Source organism: Tympanuchus pallidicinctus, unplaced genomic scaffold, assembly GCF_026119805.1.
Source record: "Tympanuchus pallidicinctus isolate F22 unplaced genomic scaffold, pur_lepc_1.0 scaffold1, whole genome shotgun sequence".
NCBI lineage: Eukaryota > Metazoa > Chordata > Aves > Galliformes > Phasianidae > Tympanuchus > Tympanuchus pallidicinctus.
This window is the reverse complement of record NW_026294618.1, coordinates 69,330,335-69,345,920: the sequence shown is the minus strand read 5'-3', so window position 1 is coordinate 69,345,920 and position 15,586 is coordinate 69,330,335. Positions and strand designations below refer to the sequence as shown.

General features: G+C 44.4%; 1 protein-coding gene across 12 annotated transcripts in view; it reads left to right on the top strand.

The window, feature by feature from the left end:
* Positions 1 to 2,773: 2,773 nt before the first annotated feature.
* Positions 2,774 to 15,586, top strand: part of TRIM67 (tripartite motif containing 67) — a 37,389-nt gene continuing 24,576 nt past the window's right edge. For 7 of the 12 annotated variants that reach the window (XM_052695094.1, XM_052695075.1, XM_052695038.1 and 4 more), the window contains exons 1-5: positions 2,774 to 2,899; positions 2,996 to 3,676; positions 9,806 to 9,901; positions 13,312 to 13,434; positions 14,628 to 14,738. In XM_052695094.1, coding sequence (XP_052551054.1) covers positions 2,774 to 2,899; positions 2,996 to 3,676; positions 9,806 to 9,901; positions 13,312 to 13,434; positions 14,628 to 14,738 — 1,137 coding nt within the window. Of the gene's footprint in view, positions 3,677 to 9,805; positions 9,902 to 13,311; positions 13,435 to 14,627; positions 14,739 to 15,586 lie in introns of all 12 variants that reach the window. The other 5 variants (XM_052695008.1, XM_052695000.1, XM_052695103.1 and 2 more) reach the window with 3 other exon arrangements.

Below are 15,586 nucleotides of genomic sequence, written 5' to 3'. Positions count from 1 at the left end.
AGTTCTTATGCAGGGTAAATAGTTTAAGGGGATGATATTAGTGATACTGAAGTATTAAAATAAAGATCAAAGCAATGACTGCCAGAATAGGGTTTCTAGGCTATCCTATACAGTTACACTCCAAGAGATTAAAGACTCATTTGAACATGAAAAGAGGAAAAATTATCGGGTTCATAGCCACTATAAGAATGGCTGGGTTACAAAACATGATAAAGGCCCGATTCTATCAGGCTGAACAGAGCTTTAGGAGTAACTCCATCGACATCAGTGGGGCCTCCTCAGTAGGATCTGTTTCTCGGCAAAATGAAGGGTGACCCCAAATGAACCAGTGGGGTCTGTAGAGAGCACTCAAGCTTGGTGACAAACTTCAGTACTTATCTCAGTTTCTGTTCTGGCCTCCGGAGAAAGAGATTTGACAGGAGTGCACTGGACCGCACTGGGCAGCTCTTCTTTCTCTCAAAGCCAAATCTCTCTTGGGTGTAAAAGTTTATGGCAAGTTTATGAAGTAGGTGAAAAAAGATCTTGAATGTCATAGAAGTCACAACACAGGACAGAGAAAGCCAGGTAAAATTTTTGTCTCTGTTGCAAAGATCATAAGTTACGGACATGTGCTCTTAGACCACATCAAGCTTTTAGAGAGGAGGAGAAAAGCTCAGGTTGGCTGATCATAATGGCACTTCAAAGATGTTGTACTTCTTGCCATTTCCCTCTGTAGACAAGGGAAAACAGTACTACATTGTAGTGCAAACCATAATGTTTGAGATGGAAATCCAAAATTCGCTGGGTTTCAACTCCAGAACTTGTCAGCCATAGCTAAAAAGCCACTGTAAATGTGTACTCTTAGGGTCTGGTGTTTGTACCTATTCATTTTCATCCCTTCCTGTCTGATATATCCAGCTCTGTTTATATGTCTCAGATCTGCTATTACCAATATGTGCTTATGATCACTGGCAAAAGATTTGTAAAAATGAAGCAAAAGTCCAAAGGAAAAATGCTTATAATGCCTTCCTAATTACCTTAGGATTATGGCTTCCAACATATACTTGCACACTGTGATTTGCATTCACCTGTACATACGCAAGAAATCTTTATTATGTATCACTCCCACTGCTGACAGATGATAAAGTAGAGAATAGAGGTTACAAAGGTAACAGCACTCCACCCACAGTTTTTTCTTGAGATACAGTAACGTAAGGTATTTTTGAAATAAATAGTATTTCATAACCTTTCTTGTACTGCCAAGGCTTCCAGGTGGAGGCAACCCAAACACAGACCTTCTCTCAGCTTTGAGTCTTGGCACAGAGGTCACATGAAATAAAAACATTCCTGGGCAGCAGACAGGCGGTTTTATATGGGTCATTGCTTTTGATTTTTATGTGCCAGGGGACAAACCTGCCTCTCTCGACCCTACACTAAGGAACACAAAGCTTTAACCCATTTGGGACTTTCTTTTCCTTTAGCTTGTCATGAGGATGTCTAGGCAAGTTGCAAGTAGGAGAATTGCTGAGAGGAAACAATGAAAACAAAATGGAAGCTTTAATATATTCATGCTCTCTGTCCCCATCCCTCCTTTTCTATGCATCAACAGTTTAATAACCTTGCAAAAACAAACCGGAAACTAGAAGACCCTTTCCTACCCAGTGTCACAAAATGCACATCGTGGGCTAAGAAGTGTTATGAAGAGGGGTGATTTTTAAAAATGTTTATTTTTCCATCTGACATGAGTTAGGACTGCATCTTAAAAGCTGCTCTGACACAATAAGCTTGTATTTAGAAGTAAAAGAAAAAAATCTGCTTATGAAGCTCAAGTTAAAACAGACGTGGCATTTAAATGAGATACATGAGCAGAAAAAAAAAGAAAAGAAAAAGAAAGCAGTGAAATAACTTGTATAATCTCTTCACTATGAAAATAAACCACTGTTACATCCACGCTCTTCTTATGTAGGGTAAACAAAACAGATGGGGGATTTCCCACTGCTGGTTGCTTGCTCCTGAAAATAACTATCCTCAGTTTACAAACTTTCAGCTGTCATCCCCCGTTTATTTCTCCAGCAGTTTCTGTTGTGTTTATACAGTGACGACAGAGGTGATGCCGCACGTCTCCCTGCTGCTTACCCCTTTGCCCCGTGTAGCCAGAGAATTCCATGCCGGGATTCCCTTTAACTCTCTTCCATTCTTCGTTCAGTGCCTGACGTTTTGTGCGTCCTTGTCACGCTCAAGTAGGCACGGGTGAAAGATAAACACGCTTGGTTCATTAGTGGGAGATTCCTCCTTTCTGCTTTCCTTGGGGCGGGGAGAAAAGGCTCCTACGGATAGCGGAACCCCGCCTGCGTTCATCCCGTTGCCTAAACAATGGGTTTACTTGAACGTATAAAGACATCGCCGTAGAGAGATCCTTTAAAAAATGTTTTTGCTGTCCTCAGCCGTAGGGCGAGCGATCCCTCATTTGCTGGAGAGGGCTCCCTCCGCCCCTTCCTCCTGCTGCCCCCGCCTCCCGTGCCCATATATCACTACTCCCGGCACGACCACGCACCCTGCCCAGCGCTCCACCCGCCCGCCCGAGCGGGGAAGCGGGGCCGGAGCTTCCCCTCGCCCCGGGCACCGCCAGCTCCCGGACAGCGCCCGCACCCCGCCGGCTCCGCTGCGGCCCGGAGCTGTCCGCGCCCGCCGGGTGCTGAACCTCCCGCAGGCGCCGCGGGGGATGGAGGCGCCCGGCGGCCACGACCCCGCGCCGCCCGCCTGAGCCCGAGCCCGCGCACGCGAAACCGCGGCCATGGAAGAGGAGCTGAAGTGTCCGGTGTGCGGCTCGCTCTTCCGCGAGCCCATCATCCTGCCCTGCTCGCACAATGTCTGCCTGCCCTGTGCCCGCACCATCGCCGTGCAGACCCCGGAGAACGAGCAGCACCTGCCTGCCCTGCTCCAGCCGCGGGGCTCCGCGCCGCCCGCGACCGCCGCGGCCGCGCCGGGGCCCGGCTTGGGGCCGGGGCCGCCCGCCTCGCTGGACTCGGAGTGCGCGGCGGGCGGCGGCGTAGACCACGCGGACAAGCTGAGCTTGCACAGCGAAACTGACAGCGGCTACGGCTCCTACACCCCCAGCCTGAAGTCTCCCAACGGCGTGCGGGTGCTGCCGCTGGTGCCCGCACCCCCCGGGGCGACGGCGTCTCAGAGGGGCGCCGGCCCCGCCGGCTCGTCCCTCACCTGCCCGCAGTGCCACCGGAGCGCCTCCCTGGACCAGCGCGGCCTCCGCGGCTTCCAGCGCAACCGGCTGCTGGAGGCCATCGTGCAGCGCTACCAGCAGGGCCGCGCCGCCGCCGCCGCCGCCAAGTGCCAGCTGTGCGACCGCAGCCCTCCCGAGCCGGCGGCCGTGCTGTGCGAGCAGTGCGACGTGCTGTACTGCGCCGCCTGCCAGCTCCGCTGCCACCCTGCCCGCGGACCCTTCGCCAAGCACCGTCTGGTACCGCCGCCCGGGACCCCGGGCCCACCCGGAGGGGGCGACGGCGGCGGGAAGGGGGCGGGCGGCGGGCGTAAACTGCCGACGTGCGCCGAGCACGACCTGGAGAACTACAGCATGTACTGCGTGAGCTGCCGCAGCCCCGTGTGTTACCAGTGCCTGGAGGACGGCAGGCACGGCAAGCACGAGGTCAAGGCCCTGGGCGCCGTGTGGAAGCAGCACAAGGTAAGCACGAAGCACGTGCCGATGGCAAGCAGGAGCTGGGGGGCCAGCAGGACTTTGTCTCCCCACTGTCGGTTCAGAACTTCTGTGTCCATCAACATCCCAGGTGTTTTCTTCCTTGCACGGCACTCTTTGCTCTTCAATGCTCTCTCCAATCCACAGTCTCTGCTCAGAGTCTTGTGGTGTTGCACAAACTCCTGCTGCTGCCTTCCCTTACCTTGGCCAGGCTGAACCAGGCCTGGACGGGCATCTGGCTTTAGCTAGCCTTGCTGCGCTCTGGACCATCCCATGCAGGCCTGTGGGCAGCAGGAGGAGGAGGGGTGGCCTTTCTTTCATTTCTCACACCCCTTTCACCTTAACAGGAGCTGCCACAGATGTTTTTCACCATGACTTCTTATCCACCTGTCAATGAGGGAGAGTAACCCTCAGCCACCCAAAGTTTTTAGGTGGAAGGCATGACAGGAGCTGTCAAGAGATGTCATTTTGTCTTCTGTGCCTCAGAAAGATCTTCAACTCTCCTCAGTTCTCAAAGCATCATAGAAACGCAGAGCATCCTGAGCTGGCAGGGACCCACCAGGATCACTGAGCCCAGCTTCTGGCTCCACACAGCACCACCCAAAATCCAAACCCTGTATCTGTGAGTGTTGTCCAAACACTCCTTGAACTCCAGTGCTTGGGTCTGTGACCATTGCCTTGGGCAGCCCATTCCATGCCCACTGCCCTTTGGTGAAGAACCTTCACCAAAGAGGCCAGAAGGGATGGTTGGAGGGACCTTCATGACATGAGTAGACAACAATAGAGTGGGCTCTGGGGACAGGTGCAGCTTTACCAGATTCCCACTACATTGCACTCTGGCTTGCTCTTCCCTTCCCTGGTGCTTTGTAGTTCTGGAGGCCCCCGGGGACATGTCAGAGGCAGCCACTGCACAGCACAGGCAGCAGTTTTTGTAGATCTGCTGGATCATGTGACAATGCCTACCATGCAAAAGTCTTTGCAGCCATTTGAATAAAGAGCAAAACGTGACCATAACAGTTTAAGAAGTATGTGATGTTAGCTCATTCTTATTAAGAATGATGGACCCTCTAAAATGATTTGTTACGACAGATGCACATACAGAGGGGAATATACATCTTCAGTGCTGACAGTGGTACTTTGGAGCTTCCAGATAGAGGGAAAAGGCTTTTCCCACAGGTCATGTAAAGAACACTTGGCTAGCTTTGCTGGCCACAGGATTCCCTTCCTCTCCTGCAGTTAGCACCATAGGAAACCCAGAGAAATTCTCTTATCCAGGGAGAACCACGGGTGGGGACAAAGGCAAGAATGGTCTCTTTGTTCTCCAGCCATAGAGTGGGAGAGCACAAGCCTAAGACTTTCAGTAAGAGAAAATTTTGACTTTTGATTTTAAGAATTCCCAAAAGAGGCTTGGAGTGAGCATGATAGTTTGTGGATCTGAGAATCCTTCAGTATGCATGCCAGAGTTTGCATGCTCTTTGCCAAAGGCTCTGCCAGCTCCTCCCTAATGTGACTGTAGGGGAGTTGTTCTCTTGGTGCAGAAGGAACAGATCATCACTACTGCTAACGGCAGGATCTAGGTCTCTACAGAATTACTCAAATGAGCAGTGACTGAGCTCACTGTTGAAACATGGTTAATGTTCTCTGTGCTGTGAGAGACTAGCTTGTGTTGTGTTACAATTTACTTTAAGATTGGTTGAAGCCTTTCTGAACAGTGTGATAAACTTTGGTGTAGTCAGTGTGTGCTGACAGTCATTTTCCTGTTTTCCTGTTGTTGAAAAAATGAACAAGAGCTTGTTGGTTTGTCCACATTTTTTTTTTCTGGAAGTACCTTATCACAAAATGTGATTCCTCTTGATTTATAGACTCGTGGTGGAAGATCTAGTGGAAGCTTAAATAAGCTTCAGAATTAACTGATTTGGGGACTCTGACATTGAGCTCTTGTAGCTACTACTTTTCCTAGAACAATATACTTGGCAGAAAATAAACGTAGTGGAATCATAGACAAATAGCCTAAATCATCAGCTCACATTCATTTGGATAAATTGCTCTAGAATTAGATACTTATAATAATAGTTCTCACATACAGCAATTTCTACTGGTTTATTACCTGAAGCGACTTCGGCCAAGCCATAAGTTACTCATACTGAAGTATTACTGCATGCGGTAAGCCAAATGGAATTCAAGCAGTGTGTGTTCTCCCCAGATAGCCTGGCAGAGGTGGTAGAGCAGCAGGTAGAAGGGATTCTCCATGAGCCTGCTCAGGTGGCAGGTCAGCACCTGTTCCCCACCAGCTGATAAGCACCTGCTTATCTTATCCTAAGGGAAGGGGCAGCATTCTTCCCCTGTAAAGAGTTCCACTGCCATGCCCCCTCCTCTCACACCTCACAGTTCCATCCCACAACAGAAAATTAAAAACTAACAATTTTCGTTCTTCTGGCCCTAGAATTGTTTTTCAAATATCACTGCCCATCTTCTCCTTCAGGATCCATTTTCATTCCATTTGTGTATTGTCCTTCTCTTCAAATTGTTTGACTTCCCCTTTGCTTGAGTCTTACACAGGGAAGAAAGCTACACACAGTAGAAAACTACAGACTTTTTGGTGTGATGTCTCAGACCATGCAGTGAGAAGGGCATTTACTCCCAGCTGTGCCAATGGCTTGATGGCTGTGCAAGAATTTTAGGCCTTTGTTAATGGTACAGGTTTGCCCGTTGACCTGCTATATGTTTTTCAGTAAAATAAGAAATGGTGGAAAATATAAACAGGGCCACAACTGCATAAATCAGCTGTAAATCCACTGACATAGATGGTCATTGTTACACTCGATTACACTACTTGCCTATCTGGACCAACAACTTTTGGTTATTAAGTAAAACTTTGAAATCTACGGCCAGAGAAGTTGGTTTAGGTCTTCACAGAAAGAAGAGATATAAGTTCGTAGGCCTTTTGACCTATGGATGTGAAAACAGATGGTGCATACTTTTCACAATCTGCACACTGGTGTTATATGTACAAAATGCCAAAAGAAACTTCACCTGGACAGGTGTGTGAAAGGCAGGCAGGCAGCTGAAGGCAAGTGTTGGAGTCTGCATGCCTGCTTTGATTTGCTGGTAAGAAGGAGTTGTGTTCCCAAGAACACGAGGGCTCTTTCAGCTTGCAGCACCAGGATAAGCTTGTCTAATCAATAGCTAATCTGCTGCTGAAGAGAGATGAAGGGAAAACAAGTTAAATGAGCATGAACTGCTCGGTTGAAAGAGGGCATTGGCATTATCTGGTTCATTTTCTAAAATCAAAGGAAGCATCAGTCTTCTGTGCCTATCTGGATTTAATTACTCACCCTCATTATCTCTCTGTTCCTGTCTTTGATAGAAGCAGGAACCTTGTCCACCTCCAGAATCTTTGCTTTTTTTCTTGAAAAACTAGTATTGAAGTAAAGATAACTGTAGAATACTGCTTGTCAGGAGTCATTAATTGTTGTAGTCAGTGGAGCTCGTAACATTTCAGTTTGGCTTCAAGTGAATATTCAGCAGCATGCGAGATCACTCTGAGTGTGCAGGGCATTTTTTATGGTTTGGTTGGTTTACTGAGGGCTTAGTCATGTAGTTCTGTTTGGTTTTAATGGGAAGTGCATGACTAGATTTCACTGCTTTGTAAGGTATCTTTTACAAATGCTTAGAAAAACAGGGCTATTACCTCTAAGTGGGTTTCATAAATAGAGATCTGATCTTCTCCCTGGTTCCACACTGTCGTCGTATTAATGCAACCACAGTTTTTAATGAGCACAGAAATTCACTTTAGAGTCATCTGATCAATGATGTTGTCAAATTTCTATTCCAGTCTCTTGGAATGGTAGAATGCCAGGAGGCGGACATTACTGCACCAGTTGATAGTAGTGCATGTTGGTTAAAATTCATTGGTGTGATTTTGGATTTTTACCTGATGACCATCTGTAACTTTTGTCACTTTTCTGTCACTTTTCTGTAACTGTCACTTTTCTGGTGAAATGCACCTCGATTTGAGAGTAAGGGCTGATGTGGGAGAAGTGTAAACTTTACTTTTGTTGGGACCAATCCTTGAAACACTGGTATGTTTTTGTTGGGCCAGTCACTAACAGAGCACATGGTGCTTATGTGCCCTCTTTTTTTCTTCTACATCTCCACTACTTTGTCACATGCAAGTTCCACCTTGTCATACGTCAACTGGACAAACCAAAGTCCTTGTGGGTGGAATGGGAAGTGCAGTCAGCAAGGGTGGGCTTTAAACTATGGAAAACACATCAACCCAGAGAAAGAAGATCCAAGTCCTGATCACTTGTGCTGGAGGAGAACAGGACCCTTTTAAGGAATTATTGTTTGTTTTTGTGGCCTCAGATAGCTTTCATAGCAAACAGAATTGCTTTACAGTTTTATGATGTAGCAGAAGTTTATGCAAGAGCCTATTAAATGTTCAAGCATCTAGCACTGTGATTGTTGTACTCCCCACTACATTTGTTACAAATTAGTTGTAGTAAAGCATATTTCATTTTCAAATATAGCACTAATGGAATGCCTACTAGTGGGCATAAAGAGGAAGGTCTGTGTGAATATGAGGGGAAAAAAATACAAATATGACTTCATTCTTTATAAATCAGTTCTGCTTCCAGTAAGGTGTGCTAGTGCCCCCTGCCCACACGTCACTGTAGGGCTGTGACCTCAGAGATGGGGCACGCAGTGCACACAAGGAGGTGCTGGTCCTGCTCCTTTTTGCCCTGAGCACCCAAGTGAGTCCAAGGAGAGACTGTCTAAGGGCATTCGGGTGGGAAATAAGCCCCAAACTTTGCATGCATGAGGAATTGATCTGTGCCCTTTTCAGAAGTGGAACAATTTACTCTCCTTCAGGAAAAAGGTGGAAGCAGGGAATGAGTGGTGACTTGTGGATTACAGTTGGGTCTCCTGTAAGAAATTCTCATAGCTTTTGTGCCTTCCTATGCTCTGTCTCCAGGCACCCTCTACTCCTATGGAGTCAAGAGACTGCAACCTTTTGGAAACCTGACTTTAGCAAGGAGGCTTCATTTTCTGTTTCTTTATGTCAGTTGAATGTCTGTTTGATGAGGATAATACTTGGGCATTGGCAGTCTGATAAATAGCCATTGTGGCAAAGAAGCAGACCCATGAAAAGAGAATCTAACCAGTAGGACTTGGCATAGGAGCCCACAGCCCAGCATTAGGTGCATGCCCTGTGAGAAAGGTTGAGCATGACAGCAAAAAACATCACCAATGTCAGTCAGATTGGGGTCCATCCCATCCCTCCATGTTATGCTGGCAGATACCTAATGCTGGATTTGGACTGGCCACAGGCTGACAGATGGAAAAGCATGGTTTCTGTAGTCTCAGTCAAAGAAACTGTGCAACGACTGCACCTTCAGGTTCCTCCTTCTTTCTCCAGACCCTGAAAGTCCTTCAAGAAGCTGCTTGTTCACTGTAAAGATCTCAGTTGCAAGCTAAGCAACAGGAAGCTGGGTCTTCAGTATGGGCTTACAACAAATAAACTCCTCGTCCCTCACCTGCCAAGAGCAAGGGGAAGAGGTTGTTTTAGCTATTCCAGAAATACTCACCCATTTGTTGGATTGGAGCACGGAAAATTGAAGCCCTAAAAGGACATAACAGTGAAATCTAAAAACGCAGATTTATCTCTACAGTCATAGGTTTAGTAGAATGTACAATGCTTATAAAGATTTCAGGCTTTGATGAAGAGAAGCACTATTTTGGAAAGCACTTGAGAATTTCACATCACGACAGATGTATCTGTGTAAGACTATTATTTCCTTATATATGTGGGTAGTAGTCTTGTAAAAAAGTATTTTGACTTACAGAATCACTGCAATAACGGGGAATGTGCAGACACAATACTTAACTGCCCCCACATGCATATTTTTCCTTTATTAAATCTTACTACAATTAAAATCTTAACTCTTCTAGCACAAGCAGCCTGCATGTATAAGAATATGTGTGACAGCAAGTAAGCCTTTTAGCTCATTGTTACTTGTTAAAAGCAAGGATTAGTAAGAAACATATTTACATTTTATCTCCAATTTTTCCTTTTATTGTTTTGTTGTTTGTTTTTTTTCTTTTCTCTTGCAGGCACAACTGTCTCAGGCTTTAAATGGTGTTTCAGATAAAGCAAAGGAAGCTAAAGAATTTTTGGTTCAGCTGAAAAATTTATTGCAGCAGATACAGGTAACTGTAGAATGTTGGCTGTTTTGATTATATGTAATCAATAGAACTGAGTGAATAATTTATCTGATGGCTTTGTTTCCTTTACTGTTCTTCTATTTCCTGGAATCATCTAACCTTTCTTGGGTATAAGCATGCTAGGCAAAATTACTCATCAAATAATGCCTATGAGCCTGTTTTAGCTTCTGGATTGCTGTTTATTGCAAGAAGCTGATACTCAGTACTGGACACCAGAGCTGAGTCGATTTGCATTTGATTGAACCCCTCGGCCATGCTTTCAGCATCCTTCCTGCTGGCTCTTCCTTGAATTGGACATTTAGGATAAATTTTCCTTTTTACCCACTCAGAATTTATTAATCGTTTTTCATCTAGCATTTTTTAAAAATGTACCTGTTGCTGGATAAAATCCAGTCAGCCTGTTTATTAGACGGTTTGTAGGAAGTCAAAAAAGAGGAAAGAAACACATGCTGCTAAGTCAATTTGATTGTTTATCAAAGGAGAAGTATTTCCATGCACGCAATTGCGCAGCTTGAACAGTCAGAACAGGGCTCACGGTGAGTGCAGTAATTGAGGGCACAAACCCCAAAGGAAGCAAGTTCTGTTTCCAACCAGATTTGCACTCTAATCAGTGCTGGAGGTCATATGGTCCTCAACTCCCTTCTTGCCATGCAGAGTGGGGCTGCAGACGTGCTGCTGTGCTCTTGAGCTTTGTGGTGTCTGGAAGGAGATACTTCCTATCTGCAGTCACATTGTCTGCTCTACAATATGCATGCTCTTCTTTCATCAACAAGCAAGTCTTATTTCTGTTGCTAACAGAAAGCCAAAGCAGAATTTCAACAATCTGCGTTTGGTTTAGGATTAAATCATTTCAAAAATGTCGCTTAACACTGCAAATTATGGATTTGTACTGCAAGTGCTGCCAAAGCTCTCAGATTGCCACAGAGCGGTACAATCACACACCCTCTCTGCCTTCTGCAGCATGGTGGGGAAGAGAACAAAGAAAGATGAAGAACCTGGTAAAAAAAGGGCACATCTAGCTGAAAGAAACCAGTGTGAAGACACTGGGTGGTGCCTGTAACGTGCTGTGTTTTGAATACATTGAGGTTTTTCTCAGCTGACCTTTGCTATCTGAAAGTTAAACAGCCCATCTAGCCTAGTCACCTGGGCTTCTTTCATTGTCCAGGAAGGATTGACACCTCTAAGCGTACCGGCAGCTTCCTGTGCATACTGGCAGCTATTTTGGGGCTGCAATAACTCATCTAAAGCTTGTTGCCACTCTTTCCTTGATTCACCTAGCTCCATTAAATATTTTTTCCCCCTCTTAAAACCCAAAGGTGGTCTATTATGACTATTTATGACTACGATGTAAAATCTCTTAATGTGTTTCAATAAAATCACTGGCAAATTGTGTGCAAAGCAGCACACAAAGCTGCATATGTATGCCCAAGTGAAACAAGACTAGGGTGTTACTCTGGGTGCTAGGTGACAATCACTCACACTGTCTGGCTCCTGTGGAGCTCCTTGGCATCATTTTGTCTCATGAGAAATTGCACTCTTTCCAGGTGAAGGAATTGGTACAGGGATTGTTCCCATTGGGCAGATTCAGTGCAGTCACTTTGTTTAGGGGAAGGGTTTTAGAAATGTCATGAGCTGATCTGTACCTTTTGGCTGTTGGACCAAAGAGTAGTTCTTGGATTGTTTTTTTTTGTTTGTTTGTTTTTGTTTTGTTTTTTTTTATTTTGGCACAGGGACAGATAAACATTTATACATGTAGATTCATACCCAGAACCATATATCTCAGGTTATCTCTATATATCTGCAGGTTATTTCTAATAGGTGCTTTCTGGTGGTCACCTCACGCATACATACAGACACTTACCCCTCAGCAAAAATGCCTTATAAATTAATTTTTACACAAAGGAATGAGCCACACGTACATTTTATTATCTTGTTTCAGTGCATTCCAAGCCACTTAGCCATCCGCACTCTTTATCTCCTCACTGTGAATGTCAGAGCTATGAGGAGCAGAGCTTTTGTCTTCCCCGGGGCAGATTGCAAATTCATAATCTCTTTTTCCTTTTTCCTGTTTTGCAGAGCCATTGCTTTCTCCTCTTCTTCCTTCCCTTCACCTTTTTGAGGTCACTTCTACATCTGATAGTCTCTTTTTACAAACTTCCTGTTCCTCATCACCCCTCTTATTTCCTTGCTCCTCCCTAATGCTCTCATTATCTGATTTTCACATTTTCCCATCTGCTGTAACAATTTCATCCTTTCTCACTTGGAAGAGGCATATTGCCAAACACCCTGTTTAATGTGTGAGCAGAAAATTAAGAGAAAAATGGTGCACCACCGCCATGTACAGACTCACGCTACATACGAAAACAGCACATCAAGAGAAGCTTGATAGAAAGAAGCTTAAGAGAGAATCAGGTGTGATAAAAGCTGAGGAGGGAAAGATACAAACAGGAGGTGTCTAGGATAAACTTGTATACAGTAACCAAGCTAGCTGGTGTCTCTCCTCAATCCCTTCTTGCTGGCAAAGGAGTAGAAAAGAGCGGCATAAACAAAAGAGTTGAGAAACAGTAACGAATTAGAGATGTGTGATGGCTTTCCATTGACATGCTTCTCCTTAAGCAGATGTTTAAAGTCTTTTTTTTTCTTTTTTTTTTTTTTTTTTTTCCCATGATTTGGGAACTGGGAGTAAAGCTGATAGGACAGCAGAGCATCTTGTGGTAATAGGACCTTGAAAACTTTTTCCTGATTTCCTCACCGGCAGACGAAGTGAGGGAGAGCTTTCCTTCAAATGGGTGCTGCAGCACCAGTTCCACAAGCAGGGAAAGTTATCACCTGCAAGCAGAAGTCGTTTTTGTATCATTCACCCAGATTTCTTCAGCTGTACTGGGAGTTGGTGGTAGCACAGTTTGTTCCTCATTTACCCTATAGAAGTTGATGGAGGGCTGAGTGATAGCCAGGCTTTGTAGGGGGTACAAGTTGTGCACCACACTTGCTGACCTCTGCCCAGCAGGGTTTTACCACAGTGTCAACAAAAGACTGTGAGTACTAGCTAGTGATTTCAAAGGAGCTACAGTGGGTTAATTATGCAGAGTGGGACAGACTCCTCTTATGTATGAGTGTGCAGTAGGTTTTGATTTTATGTTATGGTGTACTACATCTGCAGTCTGAAAAGTGCCAGTAAATCAAGGTTTTCATAGAAGCCCACTTTGCAGCATGGCATCTTCCTGTTTCATCTTATAGCATGCAGCTATTAATGACACAGCAGTAATGAAATCAGAAAGGCAATAGGAATGAGAAAGCCTTGAAAGGATATCTCTGAATGGAAAAAAACAGGTAAGAATAAACAATAGTGTAGCTATAAAGCATGTTTTCTTTCATGAATATGACTCTTCTTCTAGGAGAATGGATTGGATTACGAAGCCTGTCTTGTTGCTCAGTGTGATGCCTTGGTTGATGCATTAACGCGACAAAAGGCCAAACTGCTCACAAAAGTGACCAAGGAACGTGAGCACAAACTAAAGGTAAGTGCAGCTCTCAACAGCTGTAAGTATTCCGCTCAGTGTGGCTGTTGATACCTGGTATTACTGTGCATTTTGCCAAGTCCCCAGCCCTTTACACAGTGCAAATTCCTAACGATCCAATCCTGAAGTTCTTCAGCAGGTTCTGTTCAGCAGTTTGGTAGAAATGTGCTTGTACACTTAACATTAGGCATGTGTGGATCCTTCCAATGGCAAAAAACACTTCTGCTCAGGTATAACCTTGGGGATTTTGGTGTCTCTTCAAATCTTTAAAATTCAAGCAAGCCTCCAGATGCCCATGTGCAACTTAGAAGATATTAAAGAAACACTGTAAAGGAAGGAAAAGAAAGCTACAACTGGATGAACAAAGTGGAAGTGAAAAAATGGATAAGTTTCTTGAAATGTGGAACTGTATAAGTGATTCTGAAGTATTACAGTGTGGGTAACATTAATAGTATCTAAGACAGGAGGAGATATAAAAGTGAAAAACAACATGAAAAGCAATGAATAAAATCAACCTGAGATCAGCGTTTGGAAATCTCCATGCTTAACAAGAGCCAACAATAAGGAGATGATTCTAACAGTATTGCTTATCCCACTGTTTGTTCCTGTTATCCTGGGGTAACTGAAGAGTTGTGCTACTGAACGCAATGCTACTAGGCCTAATTTACAGCAGAATAAAGTCCAAAATCTGAAAAAAAAGAAAAAAAAAAAGAGATGCCTTTTAAAATTCTTAATTCTAGCAGTGCATCCTTAAGCTGAACAGGATTGATGATGAATTGTGAAGAGAACAGTAGAGTATAATCTGCAGTTATCCTCTGTAATATTTGTCTTTTAAGGCAAAGATTTTTCAAAAGCTCAAATTTTTAGTGAAAGCGCAATTGTAAATGTGAATATTGCAAATGCAAAAATATGTTATGTGCTCCTTCTGCCCCCAGCAAACCTGAGCTTTGAGCAATTAATCTGCTCTGAAAATTGAGATTCCCCGTGCGCAACATTTTGCCAAACTAATTATCGGTATTTACAATACAGAGCAAGCGAGCGTAGCTGATGGAGTTGTGGCAATGGCCATATGGCAGCTAAATTAAGCACTGCTTTTACACGCTCTCCCATTTGTTGCCTCTTGTGAAATAATTTTATACATTTCACTGTAAGCTGAAGCAATTATCAGAACTGTGCTGATGCCTGTTCTCCAGGTTGTTTGGGACCAGATAAACCACTGTACGCTGAAGCTACGTCAGTCAACAGGGCTTATGGAGTACTGCCTAGAAGTTATCAAAGAAAATGATCCCTCTGGGTTTTTACAGGTATTTTCCTTTTGGGTGAACTGGGGTAAAAAAGATCTAAGATAAAAACATTTAACATGCAAATATAGAAGTATACAGCTTTGCTAATTAGCGTCTTCCCCTTCTAAGACAAATTCCTGCTGATAATGTCTATAAGACCTAGCCAAAAATCATGCCAATTACAATTTGAATATCATTAAACCTTATGGTTTCACTCCATCCTTTCTGCAACAGACAACTTATTGGAAGCTTGTGCTAAGGTCTGAAGAGTTTTTAAATGTGTAGAAGCTCCCTTGGAGTCTGCCTCTGTAAATATATTGAGAGAGATTTTATGATTGGATCCCGTGTAAGCCTACAGCAAGGAAGATTGACAGGTATCTCTTTGCTGTCTGACTCCCTCTGGCTCATTTGCAGGAGCTGTGCAACCCAGGTCCCAGGGAGGAAGCAGGATGAGTCTTTCATAGTTATCGTCACTGAGACGAGGGAGAAGATGGGGCAAGTCATGAAAGGGTCAATTGATGAGAAAAAACACGTGTTTTGTTATCCAATCAATTACTTGGCCTAACTAATTGCATTTTATTAACTATTTTCCTTAATTATTATTTTGCCATATTAGTTTTATTGCCTTATTAATTGCCTAAGAAGAAATGGCTCCAAAGAAAATGGCCGATATGTGACTGTCAGCCAAATGGGGCATGCCACACACATGAATGCATGAATGCAAGGCCTCTCACAGTATCCCTGAAAAACAGAATGAGAATTATCCAACATAAACCCATTAGCACTCCAGATTGATGGTTACTGTCACATCTGGTCTCAAACAAGAGTTAAGACTGTGTGATGTATATTAATCCCAGAGACTGTACAGC